Here is a 15,341-nt window from a genome sequence, read left to right as displayed (position 1 = left end):
TTCTCTGAAACCTGTATAGATAGCTTATATATCTAGGGAGGAATTCTTTGCACTTGTCATAGGGGTAGAAACTTGGCTACCAGCCAGAAGGGAATGGGAAGATCACTTTTTGCACAAGTTTTTAAAACATAATGACTCTCCTTTTCGGCATCTGTGTCCTCACAGTACCGGCTTGCATCCTCTTGCATCTGTTAGCATTCACATGGAGAGGTGGAGGAAAAGCCTGAGGACCTAGTGCAACTTCACTGTCACATTAATTGCTCTGCAGTTAAAAATCTTCATGAACTTTGGATCTCTTGGCCTTCATCATTAGAGTGCTGGGAATACAGGTGTTTCTCACCATACCTAATTTTACTGATTGCTCCAGATCAAATCCTGGATTGGTGTTTGCCAGACCCCACTGACCGATTGAGCTATATCTCTATATCTATATCACTTTGTTTTTGAGGTATTGGCCTTCCCTCACTTCATTTTGAAACCCTTTACTGCTCTTTTATTGCCAATTAGGGGAATCACTGGACCTTGAAAGCACAACAGAATTTTAAATGGATAATTAACTAAATGAAGGTTATTTGATCTTCTTGGGTGATTTTGAAGGGAACTGAAAGTTTGTGAATGGAATTAAATTTGTTTTTTTTTACTTTCTATTCAAATCAATGTTAATAAATAGTTGGCTATTCTTGTGTTTCCTCACCTTCTGCTGAAGGTGATAATTCTTTGAAACTGACCTCTCTTCATGGCATCATGAGGAGATAGACAGGCATGTCTCTACAAATTCACTGACAACCTCTGTTGGCATGTCCAGGCACTTGTTCTAGGGGAAAGTTATTCTCATTTCTGAGTTATAGCATGTAGCATAGAAGTTATACTGTTGGCAGGTACAGCGCCACACTAATGCTGAAGTCAGCAGCCAATGTTTTCCTCTTGTTTTCTTTCACCTAAAAAATGATGATCCAACGTACTCTCCAATGGAGATAGATGAACACATTTTCCTCTATGTTTACATTCTGTTATTTTCTTTCTTGGACAATGATTCTTGGTGATGTGCTCAAGTTAAATGTCCACATTTTATTGGCACTTTTGGTCCCATGACACTGTTGTCAGGTGATGGATTCTGTCATATCTAGTTATAATATGTAGATTTTTCTTCTGTTGGAGTTACTGAACATATGAAAGAATGATTGTTTGAATTCTCAGAAAAGAAGGATAGGAACATAGCTCAGAGAACCCAGACCATGTTTCTTATTTTATATTGTTTGTGTCTCTCTAAAGATTTTGTCTTCATTCTACTTTATCGTGTCTCATTTTTTTTCTTGCTTTTTGTTCTTTTATCTCACAACAATTATTTCTAGATAATTGTCATTTAGAAATCACAGAGAAATGACATTAGAGAATCTGAAAGCAACGTCACATAAACAGAGGGACTTGAATGCTAACTATAAATAAGTCTCACTTTTTTTTATTATCAATCCCTTTTGATGATATTTCCTACTTACTTTTATTCATATGTTTTTGTTTGTTTGCTTGCTTGCTTATTTTATTTCTTTGAGAAAAGTAAAATACATCCCAGGTTGGCCTCAAACTAGGTATATAGCTGAAGTGGCTTTGTGTTTCTGCTTCTGATGTGTTCACCTTTCAAGTGTTTTGGTGGCAGACATGGGCCACCACACCAATTTTGTGCAGCTCTGGAATTTGCATCTAGAGTTACCTGACCAATTTAGTGTTTTAATTATTTATTTGCTCACTTGTTTATTTGTATACCTGCATTTATGTACATGTGTGTATGTACGTACACATGTGCATGCCCATGAGGGTTCCAAGTACTGAACTGAGATTATTAGGCTTTTGTATCAAGTACTTTATCTACTGTGTCATCTTGCTCGGCCTGCCATAGGATTCATGATTATCAGACTGAATGCTGTGGAAATGTCTTCATTGGCTCTTGACACCCTGTTTTCAGGAAAGCAGGAGTCAGTAATCTGCAGATGCTCTCCTTGTGGTCAACTCCTCACAGTGAATGTTTCCTGTGTCCACACAGATACAAATATGAAACGATTTTACCTACAAGCAACGTGTCCTCAAACAGCTTCTTCTGTGTGGAAAACAGATCCCAGACTGTAAATCCAACACAAGACCCCTCAGGTTGACTTGTGCTTCTAATTCTTTTGGGTCAGAGACATGAAAAGAGAATGCATTTTTATGAAGGGCTTTAATATGGCACTGGATTTAGTAGAAATGTAGGACAAATGAACAAAATTTATTTCCCTCTTCAGGGAAGGGAACTGTCTAATAATCTAGCATATTCTCCATCCTGAGTCTGAATATACTTATTAAGAATCCTTTGTTCCTTAGGCAACATTGTAGAGTTGGTTCCACATGAGAAAATGATTTAGAAGAATGGATTTAGACATACTCTGAATCTCCATGACTGGTCTATTTTGTTTTTCTGTTGCTGTAATAAGACATTGACTAAAAGCAACTCAAGAGAGGAAAGAGTTTATCCAGTTTACCAATTATAGTCCACCATGAGGGAAGCCAGGGCAGGAACCTGCAGTTACAGACCAAAGCAGAGACCATTGAGGAATGCTGTATCCTAGCTGGCTTCTCTGTCTTGCTCAGCTATATCTATTCTACAGCTTAGGCCCACCTGCCCAGAGGCAGTGCCACCCACAGTAGTCTATGTCATCTCGCATCACTTAGCCAAGAAATAAAACACATCCTAGACATGCCCACAGGCCAATGCGATGGAGGTAATTCCTCAACTGAGATTTCTTCCTGGGTGTCTAAATTTGAATCAAGTTGACAAAAAGTTATCTATCATAGTGATTATACAAATAGGAAATAGAGTCAGAAAGCAGCTTATCTGGACCTGTGCTGTGTACCAAGTTTCATTCTTACCCAAGAACTTGCCTTTTAGTCTCCCTTTCCCTCGTTAACAGAGACGTTACTGTGCAGTTAAACCAAACGGTGGTGCTTCCTTTATTTCCTCTTGGCCCAGGCCCTGTGATACTGGCTCAAGTACAAGCATATGCTCTATTAGTTATGTTCACTGTGATTAAAATCCAAGGGAAGAACTCAAGGGAGAAAGTCTTTATTTTCTCTCACAGTTTTAGAGGGTTTAGCCTGTGGTCACTTGGCCCCGTATTTATGGACAGAGAATCATAGTGGCATGAGTATTGGCTGATACTGGTCTTTACCTTCTTGCTGGGCAGGAAGAATATAAACAAGATACAGGAAGTGGTGAGATATAATTTCTGTGAACATGCAACTCCCCATGACCAACTTTCTCCAAATGGGCCAACCTCTAACCTTTCAGTACTGCTCAATGATATAAGTCTCATGACTGCATCAACAAATTAGTCCATTGATTATGTCCCAGCCTAATGACCTGCTCTGGATAAGCCCTCCCAAATACAGCAAAATTCTGTGTAAATGTACTTCATGTATTACTGCTTCTATTTTACTCTGATAGACACCATGATGAAAGGAACTTATACAGGGATGAGTTCATTCATGTCTATAGTTCTAAATCAGAGATTCTCAACATTCCCTATGCTGCAACCCTCTAATATAGTCCCTTATGTTGTGTTGACCCCAACCAAAAAATATTTTCTTGCTACTTCATACCTATAATTTCCCTACTGTTATGAATCATAGTGTAAATATCTGATATTTCTGACTGTCTTAGGTCACCCACTTAAGTGACTTAGAGGGATGGGAAGCAATCAGGGCAGGGAGGCATGGTAGGAAGAACAGGAAGCTCAGGGCTCACATCTCTACTGTTAGCATAGGACAGAGATAGAGCGATCTGGAAGTAGAATGAGGCTGTTAGCTCTAGAAGCCTGCCTCCAGTGGCATTCTTTCTAAACCTCCCCTAACAGCACCATCAACTAGAGACTGAATTTAACACCAGAGCCTCTGGGCATTTCCACTCAACCCCCTACAGTATTTACACAGAGGGCCTGCTTTGGTTCCAGAACTGTATCTGCACACATGTGATTCAAATATACTCATGAAGGTGCACCATTTGCCTATCCATTCGACAAAGTGTTTTTAAAGTCACATATGGTAAAAACCCAGCACATTTCCTGAACATTTTGTCTGGAGGTGATTCAGGCCAGAACATCTCCATTTTATGCTGGATTTTAATACCGCAGAAATTGCAGTAGTCTCCAAAGCTTGAATGACACTGTCTCAGGAAATCTGTGGAACTCAAACAAACTTGAGTGTCAAAGAGCAGTGATGTCTGAAGCTCCCAGCCACAGAAACCTTATAAGCCCAGGACTGTGATGAAATGGAGTGTGTTTTTCTAAGTCAGTCCCAGTTCCTGATTAAGGACAAGGAAGATTATTTTTATTAACAATGCTTTTGACCTTAGCTTGGCTTGTTCCCCAAGTAGCTCTGAATTTATTTTTACCCATTTATTCTAGTCTATGTCTGCCGCATGGCTATTTATTACCTCCCCTCAGTTTCATACATCTGACTTCCTCTAAGTCTTTGTGGGGAATCTTCTTTCCCAGCATTTATATCTCCTTCCAGAATTCCCACCTTCTACTTCCTGCCTTTGCTCTAACCATCATATTTTTTATTTTACCCAGTCACAGACTGCCTTAGACAGCAAGGGTGGGCAGTGACATAACTTCACACAGGGCATATAAACATAATGCCTACAACGTGAGACAGTAACCTCCACACCACCATTCTCACCTCCTGAACCGACTTTGGAAAATCTTCCCTTTGTCCTTCTTGCATTTCAGTTAAAATTAATATCTCCCCATGTGCAAAGCCCCAGAAAAGCACTTGATTCTTCTAGTGTCTGACACTTGCCTTAGAAGCATCTCCCAGTGACCTCTAGACAGAAATCTTGTTTCTTAAAGATAAGAATCTGAATTCCTAGATATGCAAACTGATTTTACTGTACTAGGAATGAATAACAATCATACTTTATGGCCTAGCTGTGCTCAGGACATATACAGGCATCCCCTGACAAGTCCACAGGAGCGGATTCATTCTTCTTCAGTTCCCTTAAAACATGATGTCATAGTTTGCTTCTGGAGTGACAGTAGTTCCTTTAACTTAGAATAAACTTGGGAGCTGTGTGCAAACCTTCAAAGATTTTTTTCTTTTGCCTTTCAGTTCCCTTTGGCCTAGTTTTTGATACCCAAATGATTTTCTGATACAGAAACTGTTGGAGTACTTTATTGATAATAAATGATGAAATGTATAGAAAAAATAGACATTTACTATTCGCTTCAACATTTAGTTTCTAAAAAGTAATTTATGCTGTAAATAATTTCAAACTTCCACCCTTCTGTCCGTTTTGTGTAAGTACAGCATGAATTTTCAGAGTACACATGCATGTTTGTTTTCCCTTCCTCAAAGTTGTAGAGGGATTGAATGAGGCAACACACTTACTAAGTAACAGGGTCCTCTGATTGATGTAAAACTGAGTCCATATAGCTGAGGGAGAGTCCTAGTTTATAGCGTTTGTTTATTTCTTTGGTGTATAGTCTTATGATCAATGTGTTGTCACTAAAATCTTAGTGGGGAAGAGGTATTGATCTGTAGTTATCTCTCTTACTCAAGTGGGATTGGCTCCAGTACAATCCACTTGTACTCCATTGCTGAGTATTCTTTCTGAGTACACAGTAAAGGTGACTCACTGATTTAAAGCCAGAATAGTAATGTAAATCATTGGATGGTTATCATGAGCTTAGGACTGAAGGAAGGCTTACAGAAAAATTTTAATTATTTTGTAACACTTTCAGTTTCTTTCAATAAGTCATAACTGTCAAATACTCATGCAGTTTTCTCTTATTTTAATGCAGAGTGTGTGAAAGAAATGAAATCATTAATGTGGATATATGTACTGGTAGGAAACATAATACGTGGAATTGGTGAAACTCCTATCATGCCTTTGGGTATTTCCTACATTGAAGACTTTGCCAAATCTGAAAACTCTCCTTTATACATTGGTAAGTTTGAAAATCATTCTTAGTATCATTTCTTAGATAGCAAGTTCTTGGAATGTAGGAATTGATAATCGATTTGGGTAGTTTCCAGGGTATGGGCAGAGTCCTACCACTCTGTAGGTAATAAGATTGTTCAGTGTGGGGTTGACCAGTAGCTCCAGACAAGGCCTTCATCCAGCTGCTTCTCTCTGTTGGAGAGTCCTCTGATCTGCTGAACCTACAGTCCTCTAATCCCACCACCCTGTCTCTGAACTATTAACAGATTCTCCAACATTTCCTGGAAAAAAGATTCAATTTTTTTTTTCTATTTTGCTGCTTTTAGTTTTTCATCTATAAGTTATCGCAATTTCATTATTGGCCAATTTTGAATTTTGTGTCTGTAGTATTTTAAAATATAGTTTATTTTCTACTCTCTCTATACATACGTGTGTGTATGTGTGCGTGCATGTGTGCACGTGTGTGAGTGTGTGTGTGTGTGTGCGTGTGTGTTATGCACATACAAGCCAGTGTGTTAGTCAGAAATCAACTTTTTTGTAGGAGTTAGCCCAGGGATTGAACTGTTGTTTTGGGGTCATGTTTGGCGGGCAAGTGCCTTTCCCTGCTGAACCATCTGACTTCCTGCTGTGTTTCCTCTTGTCATGTTCTCTTGCAGAGGAAGGCTTACCAAACACTGTTAATAATATCTTGTCTATCATGTTCACCACACCCACTGGTTCCTTACTTATCAGCTGATCTCTTTACTACTCCAGGCTCTACACCCTGATCTCCATGATGCTAATGATACAGTTTCCTTCCTTGTAACTCCTCAGCCCAGAAAGGTTTCTTCATTTCTTTATCTAATATCATTCTTTTGGTTGTATTCCTTTCAAATTATCTTTTAAAAAATACTGTATGCATCTCTTAGGCAAGAGCAAATTTACTATCCATCTCCTTGTATTGTCTGCTAGTTGATTTGAGTTTACTATGAATAATTTGCTTATGTTCTTAAGTAAATCCATCTGTACTTGATTATAAACCTGAAGCTTTGTATACAGGGTTTTCTCAATTAGTTATTTTATTTACTTACATTTCAAATGTTATCTCCATTTCCAGTTTACCATCCCCAATCCCCTTTCCCATCCCCCTCACCCATGCTTCTATGAGGATACTCCCCCACCCACCCACCTACCCACTCCTACCTCACCACCCTAGCATTCCCCTATGTTGGGGCATCAAGCCTTCAAAGGACCAAGGGCCTCTTCTTCCCTTGATGCCCAACAAGACTCATTCTCTGCTACATATGCAGCTGGAGCCATCAGTCACTCCATTTGTACTCTTTGGTTGGTGGTTTATTCCCTGGAAGCTCTGGGGGTTCTGGTTGGTTGATATCGCTGTTCTTCCTATGGGGTTGCAAACTCCTTCAGTTCCATTACTCCTTTCTCTACCTCATCCATTGGGGACACTGTGCTCAGTCCAATGGTTGACTGGGAACATCCACATCTGTATTGGTCAAGCTTTGGCAGAGCCTCTCAGGAGACGGCTACAGCAGGCTCCTGTCAGCAAGGGCTTCTTGGCATCAGCAGTGGTATTTGGGTTTGCCATCTGCATATGGGATGGATCGCCACATAGGGCAGTTTTTGGATGGCTTTCCTTTAGCCTCTGCTCTCTTTGACCTTGTATTACCTGTCAATAGGAGCGATTCTAGGTTAATATTTTTGAGATGGGTGGGTAGCCCCATCCCTCAACCAGGGGCTATGTTTCACCTCTGGATATGGTCTCTACAGGTTCTCTCTCTCCTTTGTTGCATATTTCAGCTAATGTCATCCCCATTAGGTCCTTGGAGCCTCTTGCTTTCCTGGCATCTGGAACTTGTAGACACATCACTTAGAAAAAAAAGAGTGGAAGAGATGACAGAAATAGGCAAAGTGTTAATTGAGATGAATTAAAGTAAAAAAATAACTTTTGTCACATTTTAGAGACTTATTAATTTGACAATAAAATTTTCCAGTGTTAATCTAGTCATTCTCTTTATGTCCGCCCACAGACATAATTACTTTCCTACAATAAATTGTTATATTATGGATCTCTTTATATAAACTCCAGAGACAAATTATATACAAAAATATATAAAATATAATAATATAATTTGCATATCTTATGTTTAGTACATAAATATTTAAGTTTCTTAAATAATAAGTATATAATTATATAAATATTATGTATATGCATATATAATCAAATAACTGTAAATAAATAACAAATTAGATATATAGTTTTGTATATGGCTTTGTAACTGAAGAGATATTAAAATGAAATATAAAAACTGAAAGTTATTGATGTCAACAATAAGTTAAACAAGAAGAGATCAGTTTGCCTTGGGAAGGCACATATTTACTGAGAATCCCTATGTCCACATACTTAGAAATTTTTCTACTTAGTGTGTGGAGTGAGAGGAAGAACTTCAACAAGGAGTATCCATGGGAACATAGTAAATGATAAATACACAGTTTAATGAAGGTGTTAGGAGGAAACAGACAGAACAGGAGTTGGCCATAAATATCAAGCAAGTTAGGATAAAAGTCAAAAGTGTACAGGAGCCAAGATGGCATACAGTTCCTGCAACAGACTAGACGAAATCAAGGCAAATATTCCCACCAATCCCTGACTCTGGTAACCAGCACAAAGCCACAGCTAATACCTGCAGTGGTTAGGAGGGTTCAGTGCATGAATGAGAGATGCTACCAACAAGCTCGTGCCCTCTCTCCACTTCAGTGTCAGCCCTGTAGCCTCCATGAAGGAGCCTGTATATTGGATTTTAAGTCCAAGCCAGAGTGCTGCTGTGCTGCAAGGAGTCTGCAACCTGCAGAGCTTGCAGTGTTTCAGGACAACTTAAAAAGTAAGGTCTAGAAGGAAGATGCTTTTAAACCTTTGTCCCCTATCACTATCCTCTTAACTCCACAAAAAGAAGCAGTCTAGACTGGAATCCAGTGAGAGGAAGTCTTAAAAATTGTGATAGGGATTCAGAAGTGTAGCTCTCCAGGGTTAATGGCTGCTAGCAGGGGTGTGGGTGAAGAAGGTTCTTGTTTAAAGTGCTGGACACTGGGAGTTTGGCCATGCCCCAGTGAGTAAATGGATTGGATTTGGATTTTCCTCTTCTTTTTCTTCCCATTTGTGGGAATATGGACCTGAGAAGACTGAGAAGTAAATGTTAGTGAAGTTCATTATGTAAAACTCCCAAATAATCAATAAAATAACGACAGTAGTGGACAAAGTGATCCATGTGATACCAAGAAAGAATCTTCTAATCAAGTAGCATCTGAGTAGAATGAGAGGCAGGCAGTGTAGGGCAGGAAAGAACTCGGTAAATGTTGAAGATCTTGTGAGAATCTTTTCATATGAAGCATCAAACAGAAGGAAGTGTTTGAGAGAACAAGGCAGACAGAAAGGTTTGGTATTGAGAAGTCAGGCACACAGAGGAAGACTAACCCATAGAACCACAGAGAAGGAGGAAAAGGCAGAATCTAAAGTGAAGAGAAGGAAGTTGACATTGTTCAAATCTGGATTTTCTGTGGGTAGGAATGGCTCAGGAGAGATTCTGAACTACAGATATATTGGGAGATACTAGACGTAATTTCAAAGAAGGTAGGTATGGTTGGAAAGGATCAAGGAAGTGAAAATAACCATGAGATAAGAAAGGTGACCAGGATAAGATCAAAGAGAAGTGTTGTTATGAGGGCACATTCTTTCTATGGAAGGAAGCTTCCAGAGTGGAGCTTTGATGAAGCTGCAGTACAAGGTGTTCATTACAACACACAGTGCTCTATAAACAGGGTTAGTTTAATTTCTGTCACTGTGAGAAAATGCGCCTTTGGAGATAAAGGATTCCATTTGGAGAAAAGGGTTAAATTTTGTTTAGGATTCTATCACAACAGGGAAGTCACAGTAGCAGGAGTTGGAAACTACTGGTCACACCCACAAAAGCAGAGAGGGTGAATGTATGCATTTTATACTTTTGCTTACATGGTTGTGCTCAACTGATTCGTCACTCTTATACAGTTCAGAATCTCTCTGGGGAATGGTACTGCTCACAGTGGACTGGGTCTTCCCATATTAACTTAATTAAGACAATCTTCTACTCCCATGTCCACAGGTAAACACAATGTAGGCAATGCTTTATTAAGACCCTCCTCCCAGATTATTCTGTGTTGTGTCAAGCTGACAATAAAAGCCAGCCATCACAGAAACCCTCTGAAAACATGGCTGTGGAAGTATCAAAGGGCCTTACTCACATCACGGCTTTGATGGGACTGTCTGTGATAGTACAGCCTTGCTGCTATCTCAGAGTAGAAGAGGATTTGAATGGCGGTTTTTAAGTAATGAGACTTTTGTAAGAATAAACTTTCATTCACTTTAATAAATCCCAGAGTTAGTGGCTTATAAAGAGAAAGAATTCATTTGGCTCATATCTTTGGAAGTTTTGATCTCTGTCGCTGGACAGTATAGTTTGGTATCCTGTCATGAGTCACCTCATTATGGTGGAAATATTGGTGGAGTCCAACCATTCATTTTATGACTGGAAAGTAATACAGAATCAGGAAGGTGTTGTGACCCTACTCCAGATGACTTGAAGCCCCACTACTATGCCCTGAATGGGAAGATATCCAGCAGATTCCAGTGGTGGCCCCCTACCAGAAACAATTCTGTAAGTGGACGTTCTAGAAAACATCCCATATTAAAGCAATGGGAACTCCTTTCTCAATATTTATAGAAAACTAGCACATGTACAGATAACATACACATGTACATGTGGCATTTATGAATAGGTAACATAGACATATGTTGACTATGTAAAAAAATGTAAGCTAGTGAAGTGTGTGGCTCAGTAAGAGTTCTTTCCTAGACTCCTACATTTGATACCCAGCTCTGCGAAGTAAGGAAAATAAATCTAGGATTAAATTTTTTTTCAGTCTCAACCCTTTTATTTTTAAAAACAAATCCTTTGTGTATTTGTGTGACTTCCTATCTTTGTTTTCTTCCAGGGATTTTAGAAACAGGAATGACCATTGGCCCTTTGATTGGACTTCTGTTGGCTTCTTCCTGTGCAAACATTTATGTAGACATTGAGTCTGTGAATACAGGTAACACAATGCATTTTATTTATACAGCCCAGTCCCAGAGTGTGGGAGAATGCTCTGGAATGCTATACCACTGCCTCCTCCTTTGATCCTGTTGGTTGGTTATCACATTTGAGATGATAGACCTAAAGGAACAGAGGAAAAGATAAAATGTCACCTTCTGATTCCAAGTCCACCATTCTTCAATGTTTCAGCCCCATGTTTCATTTCAAACCATAAAGGTTTATTTCTCAAGAGGCTGTCACAGTGGATAAAGAAACAAATCTTTCTGTTATTTGGTAAACACTAATTTAAAAGATTTCACGTGACAGAAATACTTACGTATTGCTGTTAAAATATATCACCATATACTGCCTGATAAAATTAATTTTCTTAATAAATACACAAACCATAAAAAGTAATTGGATAGCATGTATTTTATTCTCTCTCTCTCTCTCTCTCTCTCTCTCTCTCTCTCTCTCTCTCCCCCCTCCCTGTGTGTGCGCGCGCGCGCGCGTGCGCGTGTGTGTGTGTGTGTGTGTGTGTGTGTGTGTGTGTGTGTGTGTGTCTGCTGTGTCAGAAGAGGGTATCTAATCTCCTGATATCAGAGTTACAGACAGTGGTGAATTTCCATATGGGTGCCAGGAATAGAACTCAGGACTTCCGCAAGATCAACACTATCTCTTAGCCACTGAAGTGTTTCTTCCACCCCTCTCCCTCACCCACTGCGATGTTTTGAGAAATGGCTATATCAGGTTGAAGCTAATTCCTTAAATATATCTCGAATCCTGTTTCTCTCTTTTTGAAATTTAGTTTTAACTGTTATGCCACAAAGGACCTTAGATCCTTTTCTTCTCACTTGATTTTAATTTCACCCAATTGATCAAACTCATACACTCTTTCTAAAGATCACAGTGGAATGGCAGATGCTAGAAATCCCAGGATTTAAGAGGTAGAGGAAAAGAATCTCAAAGTCAAATCCCGAAGAAAATCAAGAACAAATTGTGAATTGATTACAAATTACATACAAGGTTTATGCTTTATGGAATTATGATGACTAATAATTTTCTACAGTCTACACAGGAAAGACTGAAGCTAATGCAGTATCCGTATTTCTTCACAGATGACCTGACCATAACTCCTACAGATACACGCTGGGTCGGTGCTTGGTGGATCGGCTTTTTGGTCTGTGCAGGAGTGAATATCCTGACCAGCTTTCCCTTTTTCTTTTTTCCCAAAACACTTCCAAAGGAAGGATTACAGGAGAATGTGGATGGAACTGAAAATGCCAAAGAGAAGAAACACAGAAAAAAGGCCAAGGGAGAAAAACGAGGAATCACTAAAGGCAATGATGGAAACTAAACTCTGTTTGGTTTAGCTGTGTCTGGGATCAGTGGGCACTTGACTCTTGTGCTGAGTTGAGACAATTTGTCACTAGTCATCACTACTCAGCTGTGTTAGATGTCTTCCACAGTCACCACTTGGAAACAACTGACACAACAGGGAACCTGACTTACATTATATACATTATATTACATTATATTAGACTTATGAAAAATTCAAGTCAGCCTGAACACTCAATGAGAAAATGTATTTTACCATCTGTTTTGAAATTGCAGAATGTTAGACTAAGTGGAGAAAAACACGAAAACAGGAATGAGCAGAAATCCAAGCCACAGATAGTGGTAGAGGAAAACCTGTTTGATAAAGAAAATTATACTTTAGTTGTGAGCATTCTTGAAGTCAAGGCTGAAGGGGAAAACAGGATAGGTGACATAATCCTTTATGTTTGGAAGTGTGTGATAGTTTAAAGGAGAATTGTTCCCTTAGAACAGACTGTTTTAAGACAAGCAGGAATGTTGCTAATCAACAATGCAGAGTAGAGATGCTCCTGTGAGAAGCTACGCTAGGGCTTCATGCATAAGGGGTGCGGCTTGGGCTCTGGAATTCTGAGAGTGTATCATTGGAAGTTAGGAAGGGCCAGCCAGTGCTTTACCTATCAAATGAGGGTAAGAGTGGATTATATTCCTGGGTTTCTATTTCGTTCTGGCACAGACTACTGCAGTGGGTACCTTATTGATGATACTGCTCTTTTCTATTACTTATAACCTCCAACACTGTCGTGCTCTGAATAGCCTTAAACACCAGGGCTGAGGAGCCAGTGACACTTGGAGTTAGTGTAGAGGTGTGAATGTTCTTAGGATCAGAGCCATGTCAAAGATTCTCCAGAAAGGGCAAATACTGACTGTTTTTGTGCAACTTTGTGGTCTGCCAGAACAATCGCATTTTCAAAACAAGGAAAGTGTTCAGCAGAGAATAAGACATACAGAAAGTAACTGTGAACTGTGGAGACTCGTTTAGGAGGTCAGGGATGTCAACAAACATGAGTGAGTTCCAGAGCTCCCAGGAATACAGACTGCAACCAGCTCACTCATAAAGATGGCTTTTGCCACTAGAGTCCATTTCTTTTCATTAAACTGCTCTGCCTCTGCTTCGAAATGGTATCTTCCTGATACTTTTCTCTCAATGAATTCTAGGCAATTTATGAAGGATAGTGTAAAATTAGAAAATCAAGACAGAGATATGAAGGCATGAGAAGGAAAGAGGCTGTTTGCTGTGGATTTCAGCCAAATCCTCTCCAGTGAGATCCAATCCATTTCCTAGAAACAGGCGCTACAAATTTGACTCTCACTTCTTAAACAGGGAACAGTCTTGGCTTAGTCACTTGGAAAGTGCTTGGTATGCACCAACGAGTCAGCATTCCTCATAGTGAGACCTTCATGTTGAGATGTTTAAAATATCATTACTGCTTCTTTTTTCATTAATATATATGTTTATTCACTTCACTTCCTAACCACAGCCCCCTCCTCCTGGTCCCCCTCTCATGGACCTTGCCTCTATTCCCCTTCTCTTTCATCTCTGAGAATGGAGAGGCATCTCATGTCACTGCAGGACTAGACATATATCCTCTGCCACTGAGGTGAGACAATACAACCAAATTAAGGGAACAGGATCCACAGGTAGGCAACAGAATCCACTTAAGCCTCCATTCCAGTTGTTGGCAATGCCCATGAAGACCAAGGTACAGCTCTGCTATATTTGTGCAGGTATCCTAGGTCCAGCCCTTGTGTGCTCTTTGGTTGATGATTTGATGATTTAGTCTCTGGAAGTGCCCCAAGGGTCAAGGCTAATTGAATCTGTTGCTATTTTGTGCAGTCCCTACCGCCTCAGGTCCTTCAAACTTTCCCCACTCTCTTCTGTAAGACTCCCTGAGTTCAGTCTAATGTTTAGTTGAAGGTTTCTGCAGGGGTTCAGTCAGCTGCTATATGGATCCTCTCAGAGGACAGTTATGATAGGCTCTTATGGACAAGCATAACGGAGTATTTTAATAGTGTTAGGGATTGATGCTTGCCCACGGGATGGTTCTTAAGGTGGACAAGCCATTTATTGGCCATTCCTTCAAATCTCTGCTCCTTCTTTGTCCCTGCGGTGCTTGAAGGCAGGACAAATTTTGGATCACAAGGTTTCATGGGTGAGCGGGTATTGTTATTCCTCCAGTGGGGGTCCTGCCTGGCTAGAGGAAGTGGCCACTCAGGTTCCATATTCCAACTGCTAGGACTCTCAGGTGGAGTCATCCTCATAAGCTTTCTGGAGTCTTCTCTATCCCAGGCTTCTAGCAAGTCCTTGAGATACCTCCCTTCCCCCCACTACTACCTTTTTCAGTTCATTTACCTTGTTCTCTCTCCCCAGCTCTTCCTATACCTGATGCCCCCTTTTAGTCCCCTTCAGACCCCCCTCTCCCATCATTTCCCCTCCATCCATACACCTCCAATGACAATTTAATTTTCCCTTCTGAGTGAGATTCAAGCTTCCTCTCCTGGACACTCATTATTAGCTTGTTTGAATCTGAGGATGGTATCTGGATCTATGGATAATATCAACTTATAAGAGAGTACATAGCATGTGTCTCCTTTGATTCTGAGTTACTTCACTCAGAATATTTTCTAGTTCTATCCATTCGACTGCCAATTTTTATGGTGCTCTTGTTTTTAGTAGTTGAGCAATATTCCATTGTATAAATGAACCACATTTTCTTTATCCGTTCCTTGGTTGGGGGGCATCTGGGTTTGTTCCAGTTTCTGGCTATTGCTGATAAAGCTGCTATGAATATAATAGAGAACGGGTCTTTGTGGTATGGTGGGAGCATCTTAGTATATGGTCAAGAGCGGTATTGCTGGGTCTTCAGGTAAGACTAGTCATGATTGATTTGCAGAGT

At 39.9% G+C, this 15,341-nt stretch overlaps 1 protein-coding gene across 1 annotated transcript in view; it reads left to right on the top strand.

The window, feature by feature from the left end:
* Nucleotides 1–15,341, top strand: part of LOC116903125 (solute carrier organic anion transporter family member 1A4) — a 49,444-nt gene that overhangs the window by 19,121 nt on the left and 14,982 nt on the right. Inside the window, exons 5-8 of the mRNA XM_032905477.1 lie at nt 2,039–2,142; nt 5,829–5,975; nt 10,991–11,089; nt 12,189–12,410. Of these exons, the coding sequence (XP_032761368.1) occupies nt 2,039–2,142; nt 5,829–5,975; nt 10,991–11,089; nt 12,189–12,410 (572 nt within the window). The remainder of the gene's footprint in view (nt 1–2,038; nt 2,143–5,828; nt 5,976–10,990; nt 11,090–12,188; nt 12,411–15,341) is intronic.

The sequence above is a fragment of the Rattus rattus genome, chromosome 6, assembly GCF_011064425.1.
Source record: "Rattus rattus isolate New Zealand chromosome 6, Rrattus_CSIRO_v1, whole genome shotgun sequence".
NCBI classification, from domain to species: Eukaryota; Metazoa; Chordata; class Mammalia; order Rodentia; family Muridae; genus Rattus; species Rattus rattus.
Note: the sequence above shows the minus strand (reverse complement) of the source record. Positions and strands in the feature narration are given on the sequence as shown.